This window comes from Bufo bufo, chromosome 1, assembly GCF_905171765.1.
Source record: "Bufo bufo chromosome 1, aBufBuf1.1, whole genome shotgun sequence".
Taxonomy (NCBI): Eukaryota; Metazoa; Chordata; class Amphibia; order Anura; family Bufonidae; genus Bufo; species Bufo bufo.
In genome coordinates, this window is record NC_053389.1 from 321053828 (window position 1) to 321074436 (window position 20609).

Genomic DNA, 20609 nt, shown 5'->3' on the forward strand with positions numbered 1-20609 from the left:
AGTGCGTCTTATGGGGGCGAAAAATACGGTATACACAACACAAAAGGTTTTAAAATATATAACTGCATCGCTGAACGGCAAATATATTTTTCTTTTTTCCACTTATACAATCCACAAAAGGGGTTTAGAACATATAACTCCACCGCTGAACAGCAAATAGGCCCTTATTTTTTTTCCACCTATACACTCCCCAATAGGCTTTAGAACATACAACTGCACGGCAAATACACTGCTCAAAAAAATAAAGGGAACACAAAAATAACACATCCTAGATCGGAGTTAAATATTCTTCTGAAATACTTTGTTCTTTACATAGTTGAATGTGCTGACAACAAAATCACACAAAAATTTATAAATGGAAATCAAATTTTTCAACCCATGGAGGTCTGGATTTGGAGTCACACTCAAAATTAAAGTGGAAAAACACACTACAGGCTGATCCAACTTTTATGTAATGTCCTTAAAACAAGTCAAAATGAGGCTCAGTAGTGTGTGTGGCCTCCACGTGCCTGTATGACCTCCCTACAATGCCTGTGCATTCTCCTGAGGGATCTCCTCCCAGACCTGGACTAAAGCATCTGCCAACTCCTGGACAGTCTGTGGTGCAACGTGACGTTGGTGGATAGAGCGAGACATGATGTCCCAGATGTGCTCAAGTGGATTCAGGTCTGGGGAACGGGCGGGCCAGTCCATAGCATCAATGCCTTCGTCTTGCAGGAACTGCTGACACACTCCAGCCACATGAGGTCTAGCATGGTCTTGCATTAGGAGGAACCCAGGGCCAACCGCACCAGCATATGGTCTCACAAGGGGTCTGAGGATCTCATCTCGGTCCCTAATGGCAGACAGGCTACCTCTGGAGAGCACATGGAGGGCTGTGCGGCCCTCCAAAGAAATGCCACCCCACACCATTACTGACCCAATGCCAAACCGGTCATGCTGGAGGATGTTGCAGGCAGCATAACGTTCTCCACGGCGTCTCCAGACTCTGTCACGTCTGTCACATGTGCTCAGTGTGAACCTGCTTTCATCTGTAAAGAGCACAGGGCGCCAGTGGCGAATTTGCCAATCTTGGTGTTCTCTGGCAAATGCCAAACGTCCTGCATGGTGTTGGGCTGTAAGCTCAACCCCCACCTGTGGACGTCGGGCCCTCATATCACCCTCATGGAGTCTGTTTATGACCGTTTGAGCAGACACATGCACATTTGTGGCCTGCTGGAGGTCATTTTGCAGGGCTCTGGCAGTGCTCCTCCTGTTCCTCCTTGCACAAAGGCGGAGGTAGCGGTCCTGCTGCTGGGTTGTTGCCCTCCTTCGGCCTCCGCCACGTCTCCTGATGTACTGGCCTGTCTCCTGGTAGCGCCTCCATGCTCTGGACACTACGCTGACAGACACAGCAAACCTTCTTGCCACAGCTCGCATTGATGTGCCATCCTGGATAAGCTGCACTACCTGAGCCACTTGTGTGGGTTGTAGACTCCGTCTCATGCTACCACTAGAGTGAAAGCACCGCTAGCATTCAAAAGTGACCAAAACATCAGCCAGGAAGCATAGGAACTGAGAAGTGGTCTGTGGTTACCACCTGCAGAACCACTTTCTTTATTGGGGGTGTCTTGCTAATTGCCTATAATTTCCACCTGTTGTCTATCCCATTTGCACAACAGCATGTGAAATTGATTGTCACTCAGTGTTGCTTCCTAAGTGGACAGTTTGATTTCACAGAAGTGTGATTGACTTGGAGTTACATTGTGTTGTTTAAGTGTTCCCTTTATTTTTTTGAGCAGTGTATATATTTCTTTTGCACTGATATACGACAAAAAGGGCTTTAGAACATATAACTGCACCGCTGAACGGCAAATAGGCCCTTATTTTTTTCCCCTTATACACGACACAAAAGGCTTTAGAACATATAACTGCACCGCTGAACGGCAAATATATTTTTCTTTTTTCCACTTATACACTCCCCAATAGGCTTTAGAACATATAACTGCACTGCTAAACAGCAAATATATTTTTCTTTTGTCACTAATACACAACAAAAAGGGCTTTAGAACATATAACTGCACCGCTGAACGGCAAATAGTTTTTTTTTGTGCCACTAAATACATGCCAAAAAATGACGTTGTTATGGAAACCTGGTGCAAAACTGTGTGTATGTGGAGACTAAGAACCTGCAAGCTTCTATTGGCTAATGTAGGTCATGTGATGTGCCATATTTGCATTTTTTAGGAATATCTCAGGAACGGTACGTGCTAGAGAGCTGTGACCCCCACAAGATTTCTTTCCAGCAAGGGATGTGTATACCAAGTTTCGCTGAAATAGATGGTTACATTTTTGAGTGATCGCGGAACATACATACATACGTTCTTCTTTATGTATATAGATTATTGTTAGGTTACCCATGCCAATCTTGTTGGGGCCTGTGCTGAAGAAGCCATGTAAATTATGATGAGGTGCATGACATCTCTGACTGTCATAGATTTCATTTTTATTTCGACCAGTTTCTGGAATCAATAATGATAAATGAGCCAAGGTCAATGGCCCTGCCCACACCCACCCCCTTTTTAAAATTGGAAAGGGTGACGTAAAATGCCAACTGCAACTAGAAAAGTCTCAATAGCATTGAAAAATCGCAAATCCCATGGATTTCCAACTTTCCTACTCCAAAAACAGGCAAAGGGGAAATAGTGAATTTCCTTCAGAGTGTCCCACGGCTGAGACCATCTGTGATAGGCAGAAGTCTATGGGGGGACTGGGCATCAATGGGATGATCCTCCAGGGTGATAGATGCTCTTTGCAGACAAGCTCTACTATAGCTAATCAATGATGGTCCTAGAATAAGCATTTGTCCTGTCAACTCCAGGTCCACAGCAAATGTTTTCTTCAAGCCTTGCTAAAAAGGACAGTCAGGAAGCTAAAAAACGGGTAAAAAGATTGGTGTGGCACATCCAGGGAACAAATGGCACAGGGAAGTTAGATGTGAGCTGCTCCACATATTGACTTATCCATCTTTGAATTACTTTCATTCTCACCTAAATTCAACATTCAGGTTTTATTTAGTGCCATAAGTACCTTTAAATGGTTTTTCTGATCAGTGTTCTTTAAAATAATCACTTATGAAGGTAGATGTAATTTTGAAAAGTATTTATTTTACCTTTATAGCTCCTATTTTCCTTTCTGGGCTGTGGTCACATGACCATGTCCATGCAGCTCTTTCTTGTAAACTCATAAAACCCCTTTAAAGGATAGGTGATAAACGTCTGATCGCTGGGTCCCCCAGTATTGCCCTGTCTGAATGGAGTCGTATGGAGGATGTCGATCCACTGCTCCATTCAACTCTATGGAACTGAGGGAGCGCTGTCTCAAAGCGAATGCTGAGTTGGTGCTGATATTTGCATTAATGCTCCATTGAGACAGGCCAGTTGCAGACCCTCATCAGTCGGACGCAGAAATCTGACATTTATTACCTACATATCTTGTGGATAGGCTATAAATGCTGTAAATGGGATAACCTCTTTTATAGTGGCAGAGGAATGTGTGCACATCCACTTTCTATTGCCTCATTCTCTAGTCATTGTACACACAGAAGATATATCAGTGATATGGTTTAATAGTTAATTTGTGATTCACACTGTAAGAGCCCCTAGTGGCAAGTGATTCAGCTTCCTCAGGTTGTCTCCTGCTGGACCTGTGCTGCCCAGTTGTATTAAAGGTGTTGTCCCATGGAAAATATTTCTTACAGTTAGAAATAAAGCCACTATATCGCCACCTGCTGTTTGTAATGAACGTAATTTCAGTAAATGTCTAGATCTAATAACAGATGCCCTTTACCCCTTCAACCCCGAGCCTGTTTTCACCTTCCTGCCCAGGCCATTTTTTTTAAAATCTGACGTGTCACTTTATGTGGTAATAACTTTAAAACGCTTTTACTAATACAGGCCATTCTGAGATTGTTTTCTCGTCACATATTGTACTTCATGACAGTGGTAAAAATGAGAAAAAAAAAAAATCTTTTTTATTTTTAAAAAAATACCAAATTTACTAAAAATTTAGAAAAATTTGCAAATTTCAAAATTTCTATTTCTCTACTTTTATAATAGATAGTAATACCTCCAAAAATAGTAATTACTTTACATTCCCCATATGTCTACTTCATGTTTGGATCATTTTGAAAATGACACTTTATTTTTTGGGGACGTTAGAAGGCTTAGAAGTTTATAAGCAAATCTTAAAATTTTTAACTATATTTCCAAAACCCAAATTTTTCAGGACCAGTTCAGTTATGAAGTCACTTTCTGGGGCTTACATATTAGAAACCACCCATAAATCACCCCATTTTAGAAACTACACCCCTCACTGTATTCAAAACTGATTTTACAAACTTTGTTAACCCTTTAGGTGCCCCACGAGAATTAAAGAAAAATGAGAATTAAATTTCAAAATTTAAATTTCTTGAACACATTAAGGGTTAACAGCCAAACAAAACTAAAAATCTATTACCCTGAATCTGGGGTTTACAGAAACACCCCATGTGTGCTCAAAAACTGATGTATGGGCGCACAGCAGGCTTCAGAGTGGAAGGAGCACCATATGGCTTTTGGAGAGCGGATTTAGCTGGAATAGTAATTGGGAGCTATGTCGCATGTGAAGACACCCTGAGGTGGCCCTACAGTGGAAACCCTCAAAAAGTCACCCCATTCTGGAAACTACACCCCTCAAGGAATATTTCAAGTTGTGTAGTGAGCACTTTGACCCATCGAGCGTTTCACAGAATTAGGAAACGCTTGGCGGTAAAAAAAAAAAAATTCAGTTGCTTTACACCCACATTTTTCACTTTCACAAGGGGTAACAGGACAAAATGCACCCCAAATTCTGTTCCCCATTTCCCCCCCGAATACGCCAACACCCAATATGTGCTCATAAAATGATGTATGGGCGCATGGCAGGGCTCTAGATACACACAGCTAAATATGGATTTTGCTGACCTGAATTGGCAGACATTCAGCGTGACAGCGAAACCTGGGTCGGGCGATACCAAAGTGTGCATACCATTGTTTTATGCGTTTTATCAGAGATACGGTTGTAAGTACAATAAATCTTTGCACATGACGGTAGCAGTCTGGGCTTCACTATTGTTGCGACCTTTAATTACCCACAGGAGTTTTGGAGAGATGAGGGATCCTCGAGTATACCCCTTTGCAGATCCTTCCCCGTGCCTTCTGTAACCCGTACCAAGAAGGGAGGAGGTGTATCAAGCAGCATGGTTTTCCACTTTCTTGATTTTCATTGCAAAATGTACAGTGAATTCACAAGAGACCTGGTCTAATGCATCTCGTTTACAGCTCACAGTATCAGCAAATGAAAAGGGCAGTACGAACCTAAGGGTAGCTGCACGCGGTACAGATTACACATGGATTTTGTAAGGAAAAACCGCAGTGTAATACAGTACCAGCAAAGTGTATGAGATTAGACAAATCCCATGTGTACTTAGCTTTTTTCTTAGGTGTGGAAATTGACCTATTGTGTGGATTCTGAAATCTTCAGCATGTCAATTGTTTGTGTGATTCCACACCTTCTATAGAGTGGTTTTCAATGGGGTTGTTTACATAAACATAAAAACCACACAAAACAGTGATAAATAGTGTGGATTTATGTGCTTTATTGTGCTGTTTTGGTGTGGAGTTTCTGAATACAAATCTTCACCCTAATGAGCACACACCTCTTCTCTCATTTACGAAATTAGTGATAAAGAGCAAGATATCACCTTGGACGGGGGATGGGGGCTGTCATCCTGATGTCTGCCATAGACGTCTGGATTATGGAATCTAGAAAATCACAGTCATGACCATTTTAAAACCAAATCTTTAATGTTGTGTTAAAACATTTCAAACTTGACAACAGTGATCACATGTGATGTGGGACAGACATCTCCATTAACAAAAAAAAGCACCAGAAAGATTTTTCGTGCACATGATAAATAAAAATACTAATAAATACATACATGAGTACAATAACAATGCATTTCCCTGAGTTTCCCCACAGTGATTGAGAAGTAAAACAAATGCTAAAATTATGTCAGAGTATGATCCTCTTATGATTTCATTGTCACATGGTGGATAAGTGGACGGCAGCTGCATCACATATTGCAATATATCCGAAAACTGGGAGGTGAAACGGAGAGGTGTCGCCAATGGCAACCAGTGAGAGGATTTTGAAAGCACGCGGCTACTTTCACACCTGCGTCGGAGCGGATCCGTCTGGTGTCTGCACAGACGGATCCGCACCTATAATGAAAACGATGGTATCCGTTCAGAACGGATCAGTCTGCATTATATTTCAGAAAAAAATCTAAGTCTAAAAGTTAGTCAGACGGATCCGTCCTGACTTTACATTGAAAGTCAATGGTGGACGGATCAGTTTGAAATTGCACCATATTGTGTCATCTTCAAACGGATCCGTCCCCATTGACTTGCATTGTAAGTCTGGACGGATCCGTTTGGCTCCGCACGGCCAGGCGGACACCCGAACGCTGCAAGCTGCGTTCGGGTGTCCGCCTGCTGAGCGGAACGGAGGCCAAACGGAGCCAGACTGAGGCATTCTGAGCGGATCCGCATCCACTCAGAATGCATTGGGGCTGTACGCATCCGTTCGGAGCCTTCAAACGGAACTCACAAGCGGAGCCCCGAACGCAAGTGTGAAAGTAGCCTAACAGTGACTAAAAAAATTGTATATACAAATCTGCAGCACAATATACAGGGTGAGGCAGAAGTCTGGACACCCCCTTTTGCTGGTGTAATTTATAGAAAATTGACTTCCAGTGTGTAAAGTATTAATTGGGAGAGGAAACGTATTCGGTCTCCATTTTAAAGTCTGCCATATTGAATTCAGCTTAGGTTTTTCCAGTGGGAAGAGGTTCATGTGATCAGTCTTGGCTAGAAGTTACTCAGAAACACACTGGAAGTATCAGTTTTGACCTATGTTTACCAGTTTAGATGTTAAGTGAGGTAGAAATGTCCTAAAGTGCTTGATGTGTCCACCATTCTGCTGGATGCACATGGTTAAATGTTTCATCCAATCCTCATGAACATGATCAAGAACCGCAGGTGACACCACTTCTTCACAGCACACCCCAATGCACAATATGGCCCTGTGCTGTGAAGAAAAAGCATTTGTGGTTCTTCAGCGCGTTTACAGAAACTGGATTAAACGTTTAACCATGTGCATCCGGCAAAATGGCGGACATATGAAACGCATCATGTAAAGCACTTTAGGAAATTTCAACCTCACTTAACTCCTAAAGAGGTAAAGATTGGTCAAACCAGACACTTCCAGTGTGTTTCTGAGTAAATTCTAGCCAAGACTAATAAATCACATGACCCCCTTGCCATTGGAATAAACCGTGCTGAATTCAATATGGCAGGTTTTAAAATGGCGACTGAAAACATGTCCTCCTACAAATAATGCAGCCTACCTCCCAATTAATACTTCCACACACTGAAAGTCAAATTACACCAGTTAAAAGAGGGGTGTCCAGACTTTTCCCTCTCCCCATTTTCATGTAAACATGTGATAAGGAAGGCTTGTGAAATGTACGATGTTAGGGGCTCCCATAAGGATATCCTGTGGTTGGTGAGCAGCAGAGTACAAGCTGTTTTATGGTAGCCTGCCCTTGCTGGTGGGTGGTGAACAAGGCAATGGGAGGAAACTTCATCTTCCAGGCAGCCAAACACCAATTTATTACTGAAATGCTGTTATAGGAGCATTTACAATAACATGCTACCATATATATATATATATACACATACAAAGCTTGAATATAATAACATTTCTGATTTTTTAATTGTGAATTCCAGAAGACTCAGTTAAATAAACCTCATGGTATAGATTTCAACAGTGGTTGGATTCTTGTAAACAACATAAATATAACGCGTAAGCACCTGCATTTCATGACTATGACAAGAACACATAGCAAGATTACAGGGGCTGTACCAGATTACATATACATGGCTGCTTTCTTCAGGAAACAGTGCCTTTCATGTCCACAGGTTGTGTCTGGTATTGCAACTCTGCTGTATTGACGTGAATGAGATTCAGTTGCAATACCAGACTTGATCCATGGATAAGAAAGCAGCCATGTTTTTCTAATATTATGCAAAAAATGTATGTAAATCTCCTACTTCTGAGCAGCTTTAGTAAATTATATTAAGTTATTTTATAAGAGGCTATTTCCTAAAATAATTTCACTCTGAACTGTTTCCCTATACATGCAGCTAAGAATCCCCTAGAGAACAAGTCACCAGCCTGATGTCTAGCTATCTCAGAACTACAGCCCCGATCATGCTCTAGGCTGGAGGGTGTAGTTTACAACAACCAGCGTCATCTTAACTTTCTCCATCTTTCTTGGTAATTGTGTTTTGATGATCACATAGCACTTACATTACAGACTAGACATGGGGAACTTCAAGATTATTATTCTGCAACAGCTGGCTAGATGTCACACATGAAGTACACAGATTTTCACTACCTATGCTGAAATGCTCCTCACTGGTGACTTACCACTCTGATAACTTCAAGTAAATCTTTCATACCTTGGAGATCTTCCACAGTACACGACATGGCTGAGCGTATGCACACATTACATAATATGCTATCATCATATGCCACACTATACAAACATAGGTCACTATACACATTACACACTAGATACATACACTATACACATAAAAAAGTGCCACATACACAGCTATATGCAAAATAATCTGTATATGTACTACAGTTCATTCATACGTGTGAAATATGCCCATCAATCCGTAAGTACTACATCGTCTACGCGGAAACAGTGTATCTAAGTGAGTTGCTAGAGACTGCAGTGAGTATCGATGGTGCGATGTGTGCACTCTTCTCGCTCTTTGTTGTGGAGATCATGGCGGTCTCAGTGCTCATACCCCCACTGGTCAAAACTTTTGATATGTCTCTATGACATATGAAAAGTTTTGCCAAAACTCAGTGATCTTTTAAAACTTAGATTCACACATGGCTAGCTTTACACAATTCTTTATCATCCAGTCTAAAGCCTAAGCTAATTTAAGTAGGCTAATTTCCGCATCCGATCTGCACCGCTTTTTTTTTTTAAGTGATGGAAACATTGAACTAGTTAATAATTACAAAATTATATTCTTGCAATAGCCATTTAAAAATAGAAAAAAAAGAAAAAAAAAAAGAAAAGCAAAACAAAAAAAGGAAAGAGCAGCACACAAACAGCAATAGGAGTGTAAATTTCTTCAGAAGACCGGCAACCAAGGTCTTGCTAAATATCTTGAAAAAAGAGAAGGCAGCACTCCAAAAATTCATGAAAGAAATGGGTGATTTATTAACCCATGTGACAGCAACGTTTCAACTCTCTCTATGGAGCCTTTGTCAAGGCTTGACAAAGGCTCCATAGACAGAGCTGAAACGTTGCTGTCACATGGGTTAATAAATCACCCACTTCTTTCATGAATTTTTGGAGTGCTGCCTTCTCTTTTTTCAAGACAATTAAAAATAAAGCTTTTTTTTTTATAATAGTCACTTTCTTTTGCTCAAGTTTAGGCTTAGAACATAACAGGTCTTCCATTCTCGGCAGCCTAGAATATATTAATAAAGACTGGTACAGCCATAGATGTCCACAACAACCAGCACCATACAGCCAGATGCTTTTCTTAGCCGATTTTCAATGGCTAGAGTACTGTTAACACTAGCACAGCTTTCACCAACGATAAGTGTTGAGCGAACATCTGTTTTCAAGTTCGGCGTGCAAGGTTCGGGATATCTAAGAATTTTGTTATGGATTCCGGTACTACGGACCATAAAACCGAACTTGAAAACAGAAGTTCGCTCAACACTACCAGCGATGGCAGACTCAATTTCACATGGATCCCAAAAATTCTGACTTACAATGTTTTTAATTGTAAGAATACCACTGCAGACTACAATATTCTTGCCTTTAAAGACATCTCAACCCCAACAGAGTGGAAATAAATTCTATGTGAACTGAGCCGAACTCAAAAGTAATGCATCTACTGCAGTTAATAAGCAATATTAATTTACAAATTCTCATAGTACTAAAAAAAAAAATGCAACATCTGTACAGTAAGAGGAGATGGCAAGGTATGTTAAAAAAATAAATAAAAAAAACTATAAAACATTGTTTGTTCTGTAATTGTATTTTTATAAGTGAACTAAATACGGGATTTCAAGTATTGATTCTGCTGTGCCACAAAATTAAAACTAAAAATAAATAAATTGAAAAGAACTAGGTAAATATCTAATATAATATATATATATATATATATACACACACACACTCATACTGTGATCTTGTTCATGGCAGCTCTAATAAAGACTATTTTCTTAAAATTCAGTTAAAATAGAAGTTGGCATTTGTGGCATGCAGGGAAGGCAACATTTCATTCACTTGGCACATACATTTGGCATGAGTTTCAGGACTGTGTAAACTAAATCTCCCACCAGGACACGTCCACTTTACATTATAGCACCTTATGATGTCAAAACTCAGGGGTGCGAATACATTCAACAAAGTGTTAGCCCCATCCCTGATTCTTTGGACACATTTATCTAGGGCTTTGGGGCTTAAATGAGCTTGAATATTTTAACAGGACAACATACCGAAGTCTGACATAATGTCCAGTGACAAGTCCTCTTTTACTTCACCTGAACTGCTGATTCTGGAATGTGACATACATCGTTAAAATAGGTAAGACTAATGAAATCACAGACTCACACATGACTAAGGAAACATGATTCAAATCACTGGATTTTGTAAAATTACTTTGCACAGAATACAAATGCCCCTGCCTTTATATACATCCATCTTCTGACTATGGATGATGGGTAGAGTGACTCATGGTCAAGTGCAGCCCATGTGTAATGCAAATAGCTCGTTGGTAGAAAATATTAAATTGTAAACTTGTGATGCAGGTTGTCCATGATGATGTTCCACGTTGTATGGAAAGGACCAAAAGTTGGACAGGAAACAGTGTCCAAAAGGGTCCACAGTTATCAACAGTTCATTTTCCTTCACATAAAAAGTCTGTATTGCACCAGTCACAAAAATTTATCAAATTGGTTTCCAGTGTGTAAAACAACTTCACAGTTGAAGGTGGAGGCAAATTTGACCTCTTTTTTCCCAATATGGGTTACGCAGCAGCTGAACAATATATACATATAAATTGGGAGATATAACACAATCTCCAAATAACATCTGTCTTTAAACAGTGACCGTACTAATAGACCTGCGGTGGGTTGATCTGCTTAAGTCCTCGTCGTTCTCTCTTAAGAGATCTTCAACCCCTTTAGATGGAGCTACCGGTCGTGCAAGAGGTGATATTGCATTATCCATGTCCCTGGGAGGATTGTAACTGCTGTCCCCATGGCTAGGTGAGCACACATTGTGAAGCACTCTTTCTGGAGTTGCAGGTAAAACATTTGTGCTATTAACGGTGGAGTCGAAAAGGTCAGAAGCAATTTCATTCTTACTCTTGTCCCTCCATTCCTGGATTTTGAATTCCCGTTCTTCTTTACCAAGTTTATCCAGTTTTTGAGCTTCTGTGGTAGGGGTCACACCACATGTACCTCTGAGTCCTTTGATGAAGAACCTGTTCAATAAGATCCAAAAATGTATGATTAGCATATGATGCCCTTGACTCTTGTGCAGGAGTTCATTCTGATGATAAAGGTTTTTGATGGACTACCCTGTAAACCCTATTGATGAGGAAATCAAATGTCATATTAACTATGGCGCAGTGTATGATACTGTGGGCCCAATTAACACCTCCAAAGCTGGAGCAGCCCATTTAACTGGCTCTGTTCTCTAGCTAACAGATGAGTGTTGAGAGGCCCCCTCTATGATGTCCATATGGCCTAATTCATTAATGATATAAGGAACTAGAAAAGATGACACATAACATATTTTCTGTATAAACCTCAGCCTCATTACAATTCAGATAACTAATGCAGGTGCTAATGGTCTCCATTCATGTGTTTTACTGTCTGCCTCATGTTTGGTATCTTTTTTTTCTCCTTCCTTTCTAATGTTGTCTTAACAAACAGTCTCTTTTACGTGGTTTGTATGACCTCCACATACTTGGTAATTACTGGCAACTTTACCACATCAGAAGAAATACTGTCTAGAAAAGGAGAAACGCTTACCGTGGCAGAAGGGCCAGAACTGGTGTAAAAATACAGACTAAATAGAATGTAGGGTCTGACATCTGCATTTCTATTATCCAGTACGGGGATGGCACTTCACAAGAAACACATATGGCAGTGTACGCCAACGAAACCGCAAAATAGACAGCAACACTTCCAATCATTGTGACCCAATGTACTAAAGTCTGTAAACAGAAACACAAAATGGTGACTGGTCTTCATTGGAGCTATATGTAGAATCACATGCAGTTTTTGATGCAGAAGGCCTTGCCATCTCTCACATAAAGCTATGCCCACTTTAGGTAAGTCGCACCCCTTTTCAAGCATTAAGGAAAAAAGTATAGAAATCCCAGATGCACCAAATAACACTAATTTTAGACAGATTTTTGGTAAGCATACATTAGTAAATCTGGGCCTGTGTTTTGTCTAGCCTAGGGCCTGCAGGATTGGTGCATGAAATGGGGATTGCCTCTTTAGTGTTCCTTCAATGCATGTGATGCACCACCTCCTCAGACTCTGTATTTTCATCCTTGCCAACACTTAAAAAGTTAACAAAAAAATCTGCATGTTTAAGCCCGATCTTGGACCACTCAGGCGCATCCCTGGAATAACCACAAAATATCCACTTTAGGGCAGGGCTTATGCATGCTAATTCTCTGGACTGTCATGGCAAAATCGGGACTGTTGGCAAGCATGTAATAGGTACTGTATAACAAAATGCATCAGTTTGACACACAAACTTTTTTTTTTTAGAGAAACACATTTGAACATAACATTTTATTGGAGAATCATCTCATCAGTATTGAGTAAAAGTTGTAATTAGGGATAAGTGAACTTGTGCTTTATAAGTTTGAGTTTGGGTTTTATTACAATTCCGATATGGATCCCGTTACCACAGGCCATAACGGAATTCTATGACGGAATGGATAACGGAATGCCTTTAAGAGTCATTACACTTTGCATTCCATCATAATATAAGTATATGGGCCACATAACGGATCAGTCAGTCTGGTTTTTGTTATAAAGGAGACGCCTCCTGCATAACGGAAACCAGACGGATAAGTTATACAGCCCATAGATTTCTATTATGACAGAATGCCTCTTATAGGCATTCCGTTATGCATTCAGTCATAGAATTCCGTTATGGCCCGTGGTAACGGAATCCGTATCGGAACTGTAATAACCAAACTTATAAAACACAAGTTCGCTCACCCCTAGTTGTAATACATGTCTAAGCCTCTTTCATACCACACTTATAGCCAGATTTGTGAATGCATTTTTCCCCAGACACATTAGTAAATCTGGGCCAATGAGTTTGAATATATGTTTGGCTCGTAGAAAATTATGGGTACAAAATGTCTTGAGAAAAAGATAAAAATAAGATAGGAAAAAAAGTGTGTAAACATATCCTTCAGAATTAAAGGAGACCTTATGTGATTCATCAGCCTAATGCTTAGTAAGACAGAAAGAAATATCGACATGGTACCAACAGAATATTGTATTTTTTGTCAGCAAAGCAGTAAGAATCAATGTTGGCATTGACTGAACTAGACTGGTCAGGTGCTTGGTGTTTACCTGTCTAGATATTATTTCTCAGCAAAAATCTTTATCATGAGACAAATCTAATTCTAATATATCAAATAAAAATAACAAAACACGTGCATCAAAACTTACCCAAGTTTTTATCTCAATAGCAAGATGGAGTAATATAGTAAAAAGGGCAGAAGTGTTTATGGGAGCGCCAAATGATAAAAGATCAATCCCAGATCTATAGTATGTCTAAAAAGGAAACAAAAAAGCAAAATGATCACTGAGTCAATGGTTCTTAAAGAAGCAGCACCCCCAACAGTATTTAACACTAAATCACAGATTCAATTGTAGAAACATTCCATGGGGGAATGTGTAAAACCCTGCACTCCAAAATTCAGGCTTCAAAGAGTTGCAAAATGTTGCAAATTTTTGGCACATTGTGTGTAATTTGATAAATTTGGTGTAAAATAAGGCAAGAATGAAATCCTGTAAACAGACTTCTAAAATTCCCCTCAAGATAAATATCCCCCATGTGTACTTGTACTGAGCTATATAACGGATGTGTGTACTTTTTAAGATTTCTAACTGATGTATGTACAGTAAAAAGTCAATGTTATGGGAAATGGATGGGTGGCTATACCTCTAGGAATAGCCATAATAACCATAACTCTAGGAACTGCCGGCATAACTATACTTTCTGGAAACATTCCTACAGATACAGTAGCTATTTTCTGAGAACAGGTATCATGCATAGCCATAGTTCTGGCAACACTCATAAGTAGCTTAGCTATACTGTACGTCTAGAATCACTCATGTATAGATAAACATTTGGGAACACGTGTATCTAAATTTTTAGAAACAGAACACTGGAAAGTATGTACAGCTATACTTCAGAGTACCTGCTTTAAAAAAACAAAACGTTTTTTGCCTAATAGCAGTACCAAGTTGGGACTGGTAAAAGATATTAATGACCTACCCTCAGGACCCCCACTGATCAGCTGTTGGAAGAGGTCAGCACTCCATGAGCATCGTGGCCTCTTCCTAGGCTATGTGACGTCAACCGTAGATTGGTCACATGGCCTACTTGCAGCTCAGCGCCATTTAAGTCAAAGGGGCTGAGCTGCAATACCAAGCCCAGCCACTATAAAATGTACGGCGCTGTGCTTGGTGAGCTGCTGGGGTGCCATGGTACAATGATAACCAAACCACAGAAAGAAATAAGTACTTACAAGATAAGGAACAAAGAAGCAGATAAGACTTTGATAGAAAGCATCCAGGATGACTATCCAAAATGTAGACATCTTGTATGACTAAAAGAAGAAACATACAGTCATTGTAGCAATAAGTATCAGTAAAAATAAACATTCATTCCTATGAAGCAGAAGTTTAACTTGAAGCTAATGAGCCACAATCTTTAATACTGGGCTCCCAAAATGTTTAATACTGGTGTCTTCTTATGTGCCCTAAGGGGCTTTGACATTTTTATATTCCAGGGCCTGAATGTAAATGCTTCCCCTGTAGCTACAACACTGTTTTCAAGGACTATTATGGACCCATTTACAGAAATTTAAGCTTCATTCATGATCACCTTGAAAGGTAAAAGACCACTGTTCCATGTCTCCCCATGGCTTTATGAGTAGACATTTGAGATCAATCTGTAAATCATAATTTCTATGTAGGAGCAGTAGGATGACTATCTTTACCCTTTATCTAATACACTCAATATAATTTAAAAACAAAAGTTTAATTCAAGTCACTCAGGGTCTATATATTGTTGCTTAATTCTGAGAAAAGCACATAATTTATTCAATTAAATATTGAAACGGTTGTTCAAATACAGAACAAAAGCAATTTGCCTCACTATGTAAAATTAATATGCATCTTCAGGGATACCATTTGCCAAGGGTAATCGGAATAAAAGGAAAATATCATCTTGACAGCTTTGGATGTGAACTGAAACATGAAGTTTATTTAAAGTTGACATTGTGTACCTCAGACTGCTGTCCACTTTTGTAAAGCTCTGGCAAACTCATGAGTGTTTCTGCTGATACATCCTTGTCCATTATTCCAAACACAAGTGGAGGCACAGATGTAAAGAAGAGATTGAAGAAGATCAACTGCCCATAGTCAATCATCGTGGTACCTGTGAAGCCACAGAAGAACTGGAACCAGAACAGGAGGTTGACATACGCCTAGAAAAAAAAACAACCTTATTCAACAGATACAGTACAAGTACAGAAGAAGTATAAACACTGCTTACCAATGAGACATGGTCACTAGTAGTAGCCATTATCTATGTGCATGTGAACATCAAGAAGGACAACTATTCTTGATAAAACAGTCATTTAAGGTTAATGGTTAAGGTTTTATCGCAGGAGAAAGGAATGGAAAAGGACATGAACATTGACAGGAATCATCAAGAATTTGAAAACCTCCAAAGAAGATTGTAGCGAAAATAAAGTTAGGCCAAACAGGGAATGATATGAAGGACAGAAGACAGAAAGTTCATGTAAAGACTTTAAGTTATTAGCAAAGAAACAACTGTTAATAGACATAATAGACAGTTATAGCATTCCCAGTGGTCTACTATTTCAACTATTATTGATAGTTTTTTTTTGGAGAACCCTCTGTCATGGGAAATACATTGATGCCTTCTGTTGAACCTGCTTGGTTATCTTCAGAAGTCACAAGGTAGGCACAGTATAGTTAATAGTTGACCATATGGCCTACAGAGAAAGGAGAGCCAATAGGAGATGAGTGGGTCACTACTGTTGGACCCCTGACAGTCGGACATTGGAGGCATATGCTAAGAGTTATGCTGTCAAAGTCTTTCCTAAAAAAAACTTTGGATGACTGAACATGGACCGGTCGGAAATCAGCTCATCACCACTAGTCTGTTATCTCTAATAATCAACTGTAATTTTCAAGGGAAGCTGCTGCAGGATAGAATGCAGCATTACATGGTACCCATTTGTGTAAAGTCCTTCGTACTGCTCTGAAGCAGATCACCCCCGTAGAACATCCAAAATGCTCCACATTCCCCTCATTTGTATTTTGAACCAACCTAGAGTACTTCTATCATGGGAAAGCGCATATCTTCCTGTTCCTGTATTAAATGGTCTTCTACTAGAATAACATTCATAAACAGAGATCAGAACAAACTGAGAAGAATTGATTTAAATTCTGCAGATTCATTATCCCAGTGGAATAATCACATTCATTTATTAATATGACTAACTTATCCATAAGTTAATGGACAAGACAGCGGAGCTTTTATGTTGGTGGCAAGCATTTTAAGATAAATGAGTTTGTCTTTTATTGAGCAGTAATAATACCGGAAGGAGGAAAACAGTTTAAAGATTTTGCTTGGTTTTAAGTTTTATCCCTCATTAAATGTGAAATATAGAAAATAAGTCTTTATTTTCAGTTGCACTTCTTTCTTCTTTTATTCACTTTGAATTTAAAGATGTCGGAATTCTATCTGTGTGCAATTCATTCATTCAAATTAAGTTCATTTTCAGTAATCACATCATTTGCATTATTAAACTTTAGGGGAAAAAAGAAAAAGCGCTTAATTTGATCTGCGTCAGAGAAAAAATAAATTTTTTTTAGTAAAAAATGGTTGCCAGGACAACTAAAAGATAATATAATTTCATGTTACATCTTCACACATTTTCTTACATTAGCATTGTCTGAGACTATAACCGCCATTAATTATGTGTTGTATATGCAAATTGTTAGCACTAATTTAATTTGATGGATGCCGTAGTCAATTACTGACTATACACAGATTACTCATAAAGCAGCTCTCAAAAAATACTTAAAACAACTGCAAATCACCGGAGATGGATTCCATACAGGTGTCTCCCGGATAGATTATTCCTGGACTACAACATTACATTAATGTCAAATCACAGGTGGAGATTTGCGTCCACCCTTGACAGGCAAAATAAAGGCATTCTCCATGTCTAATGCATTAAAAATAGATTAAAAAAATCTGAAAAAAACTGATGTGTTGTCCATACAACCAATGATCTAGCTCTGGTGTAGACACGCAGCAGAGGGGCCCATGTAAGGGTGTGGTCTCCAGTAAGTCATCATAGCTCACCCCTCTCATGTCTGTTAATCAATCAGTTATTGTAAACCATAAAATTATTTAGCTCATCCTGACCCTAAAATCTCGCACATGACCCAACGCCGTGATGATCTCTTCGGTCACCCAGTTTTAAGATCTTCACTGAACATGCACCAATGGTACTGCAGCCCGTGCATTCACGAGATTTCAGCGCCAGGCATTGGCCCATCTCACTGGTAGAGGGAGTGGCAAGCGAGACCAGCCCCTGAGTACCTCATTTGCATATAACTGAAAACAAGAATTTCACTGCATTGGTAATACTGATTGCAGAGAGAAATGGCTCATTTTAGTCACTATGATCAGCCCTAGCAGATACTATGCCTGGTTTAGTAAGGCTGATCATGGTGACAGATGCTTTTTAAATGGCCTCTGTCAGCGGATTTGCACCTATGAGACTGGCTGACCTGTTACATGTGCACTTGGCAGCTGAAGGCATCTGTATTGGTCCTATGTTCATATGTGCCGGCATTGCTGAGAAATATGGTTGTTTTAATATATGCAAATGAGCATCTAGGAGCAATGAGGGTGTTGTCGTTACACCTAGAGGGTCAGCAATCTGCAACTGCCACGTCCTTTTCACTTTGATTTCACAGGGCCAGCTCTGATGATGTTTTCACTGCCTAGCCCTATCAATCAAAGTGGAGATGGAGCGGAAGTTGCAGAGAGCAGAGCCTCTAGGTGTAACGGGAACACCCCCATTGCCCCCTAGAGGCTTTTTTGCATATATAAAAAAAAAACTATTTTTCTCAGCAATGTGAGCAAATATGAACATGAGACCAACACAGATGCCTTCAGCTGCCAAGTGCACATGTAACAGGTCAGCCAGTTTCATAGGTGCAAATCTGCTGACAGATGCCTTTAAGGTGGCAGTATCCACTGTAATGTGATTAGTATTTATGGACATGGCAACTTTTCCAGATATTAATTTATAAAAAATACTCCCAAATATCTCACAAAAGATTTTGAAAAACTCTCCAGCTTATCAGAATTACAATTATACCTTTTTTACTGAACACAATTGCAGTCTATTACACTATTCTATACTGTATTTTTTGTGGTATACAACATATTCTTTTGGCCTCACTCTGGCTAATGTAACCCTATGGACACGTTTAGCGTGTAGTATCTTTCCTGGTATACACACTAAACGGACATCATAAAATGATGGGAACATAGCACTGTAGTACTGTAGTAGCTCCTCTCTGAGGTATGGTGCAGTGTCATATCTAATGTCCTGCTCTTTACCTTTGATAGGACAATCCACTCATTTGCCAGGTTCTATTTTAATGTATAGAATTGCTGAATATACACCTTACAGTTCTAGTAGTTATGATATCTACGTCGTATAAAAAAAACTTACCACATTTTTATAGAAGAAGTAGATGACCATTTTTGCTAGTCGAGTATAGCACCAGTGACCGTGGACAAGCAATAGTTTCTTTAAATGTTTGAAGCGAGATATTGCATAATCACTGGACATAACAGCCTGGAATCAAGAGACAAAGTCATATTACAAAACTGTAGGTAGATGGTCAAATCTGGATTCAAAGGTTTATCCATATTGGAGACAAGTCAGCATTTTACTGGACTTCCTGTCAATATTCAAACTAAATCGCGCAGGGCAAAGGCTTTTTTTGGGAGATCCAGTGACGTACCGGGCTTTCCATGGGCAAAGCTACACAGATGCCTCCACCTAGCAGTGAGTCCAGTGAGGTCACCTGCACTAATGGGCGGGCTTTGGCACTGCCCTAGCCTGTAAAACGGCTAGGGCAGAGCTACAGCCCTCCCATCAGAGTCGGTGACGTCACCGGCAACACTGCTAGGCGGAAGCCCTTGTCATAAGCGATCCAGCGCAGGGCAAAGGAGAGCATGGGAGCATGAAATGTCAATGCTTATATAGAGGGGGCTGATTGGGGAAAGAAGGGGATCTGAACCTGGACAACCCCTTTAAATCTAACACATATTGTTAAGTAAGTGAGACACCGCCATAATCAGGGTGTCTGCCACCAGTGATGGCCAGTTCGCATTGTTCGCCCGCGAACATATGCGGGCTGCCATCTTTTTTCACAAGTCCGGCGAGGCACAGGTAAGCCCTTACCTGTATGACTTGAGTGAGGTGGCTCTACCGTATGACTCAAATGGTAACGGTGCTCTGCTGTGCTACACCCAAGCTTGGTAGAATTAATATATAGAAGGATTTTAGCAGGCACTCACTTTTCATCTGAATACATGTATAGTTGTAATAAAATATATTTATTGAAACAAATATGGTTAAAAAATATTATATAAAAACAATTAGTGTATCTACTCCACAGCCCAAAAGCAATATGTAGTCGGCTGCGTCTTGTAATATAATTGACAATCTCAGTACTATGCTGTATATTAGAATAGCTTGAGTTCAATATTTGGGTCCGTAATTCTAATGTTGGATAATTCGTCCCCGTATTGCACACACCGCCGTATAGTACTTCACAAACCACAGTACAATCAATGTCGCCGAGTCAAAACTTCGTACGTCACAATAGTTCGTGTCGCCAGAACAATATTCCACCTTTTGTTATTCTATAATAATGGGGTAACTCACATATGAGGGGATGTTGCCGTTCCGAGGATGTGCCTGAACGCGGCGTCTTGGGAGCCACCGGGGGCCTTCATCGGGCTGTTCTCGGAACTGCCTGCTCCCGGTGACCGCATTTGTTTTCAGAGCGCCTCGCGGCACAGGCACAGGTAAGGGCTTACC

The 20609-nt window shown here is 40.0% G+C and overlaps 1 protein-coding gene across 4 annotated transcripts in view; it reads right to left on the bottom strand.

Moving 5' to 3' along the window:
* Positions 1 to 9386: 9386 nt before the first annotated feature.
* Positions 9387 to 20609, bottom strand: part of ATP10B (ATPase phospholipid transporting 10B (putative)) — a 500197-nt gene continuing 488974 nt past the window's right edge. For all 4 annotated transcript variants that reach the window (XM_040441995.1, XM_040441996.1, XM_040441994.1 and 1 more), the window contains 6 exons: positions 19230 to 19355; positions 15726 to 15926; positions 14964 to 15044; positions 13879 to 13983; positions 12205 to 12389; positions 9387 to 11651 (listed from right to left, as the gene is read on the bottom strand). In XM_040441995.1, the coding sequence (XP_040297929.1) occupies positions 11264 to 11651; positions 12205 to 12389; positions 13879 to 13983; positions 14964 to 15044; positions 15726 to 15926; positions 19230 to 19355 (1086 nt within the window). In that variant the 3' untranslated portion in view covers positions 9387 to 11263. The remainder of the gene's footprint in view (positions 11652 to 12204; positions 12390 to 13878; positions 13984 to 14963; positions 15045 to 15725; positions 15927 to 19229; positions 19356 to 20609) is intronic.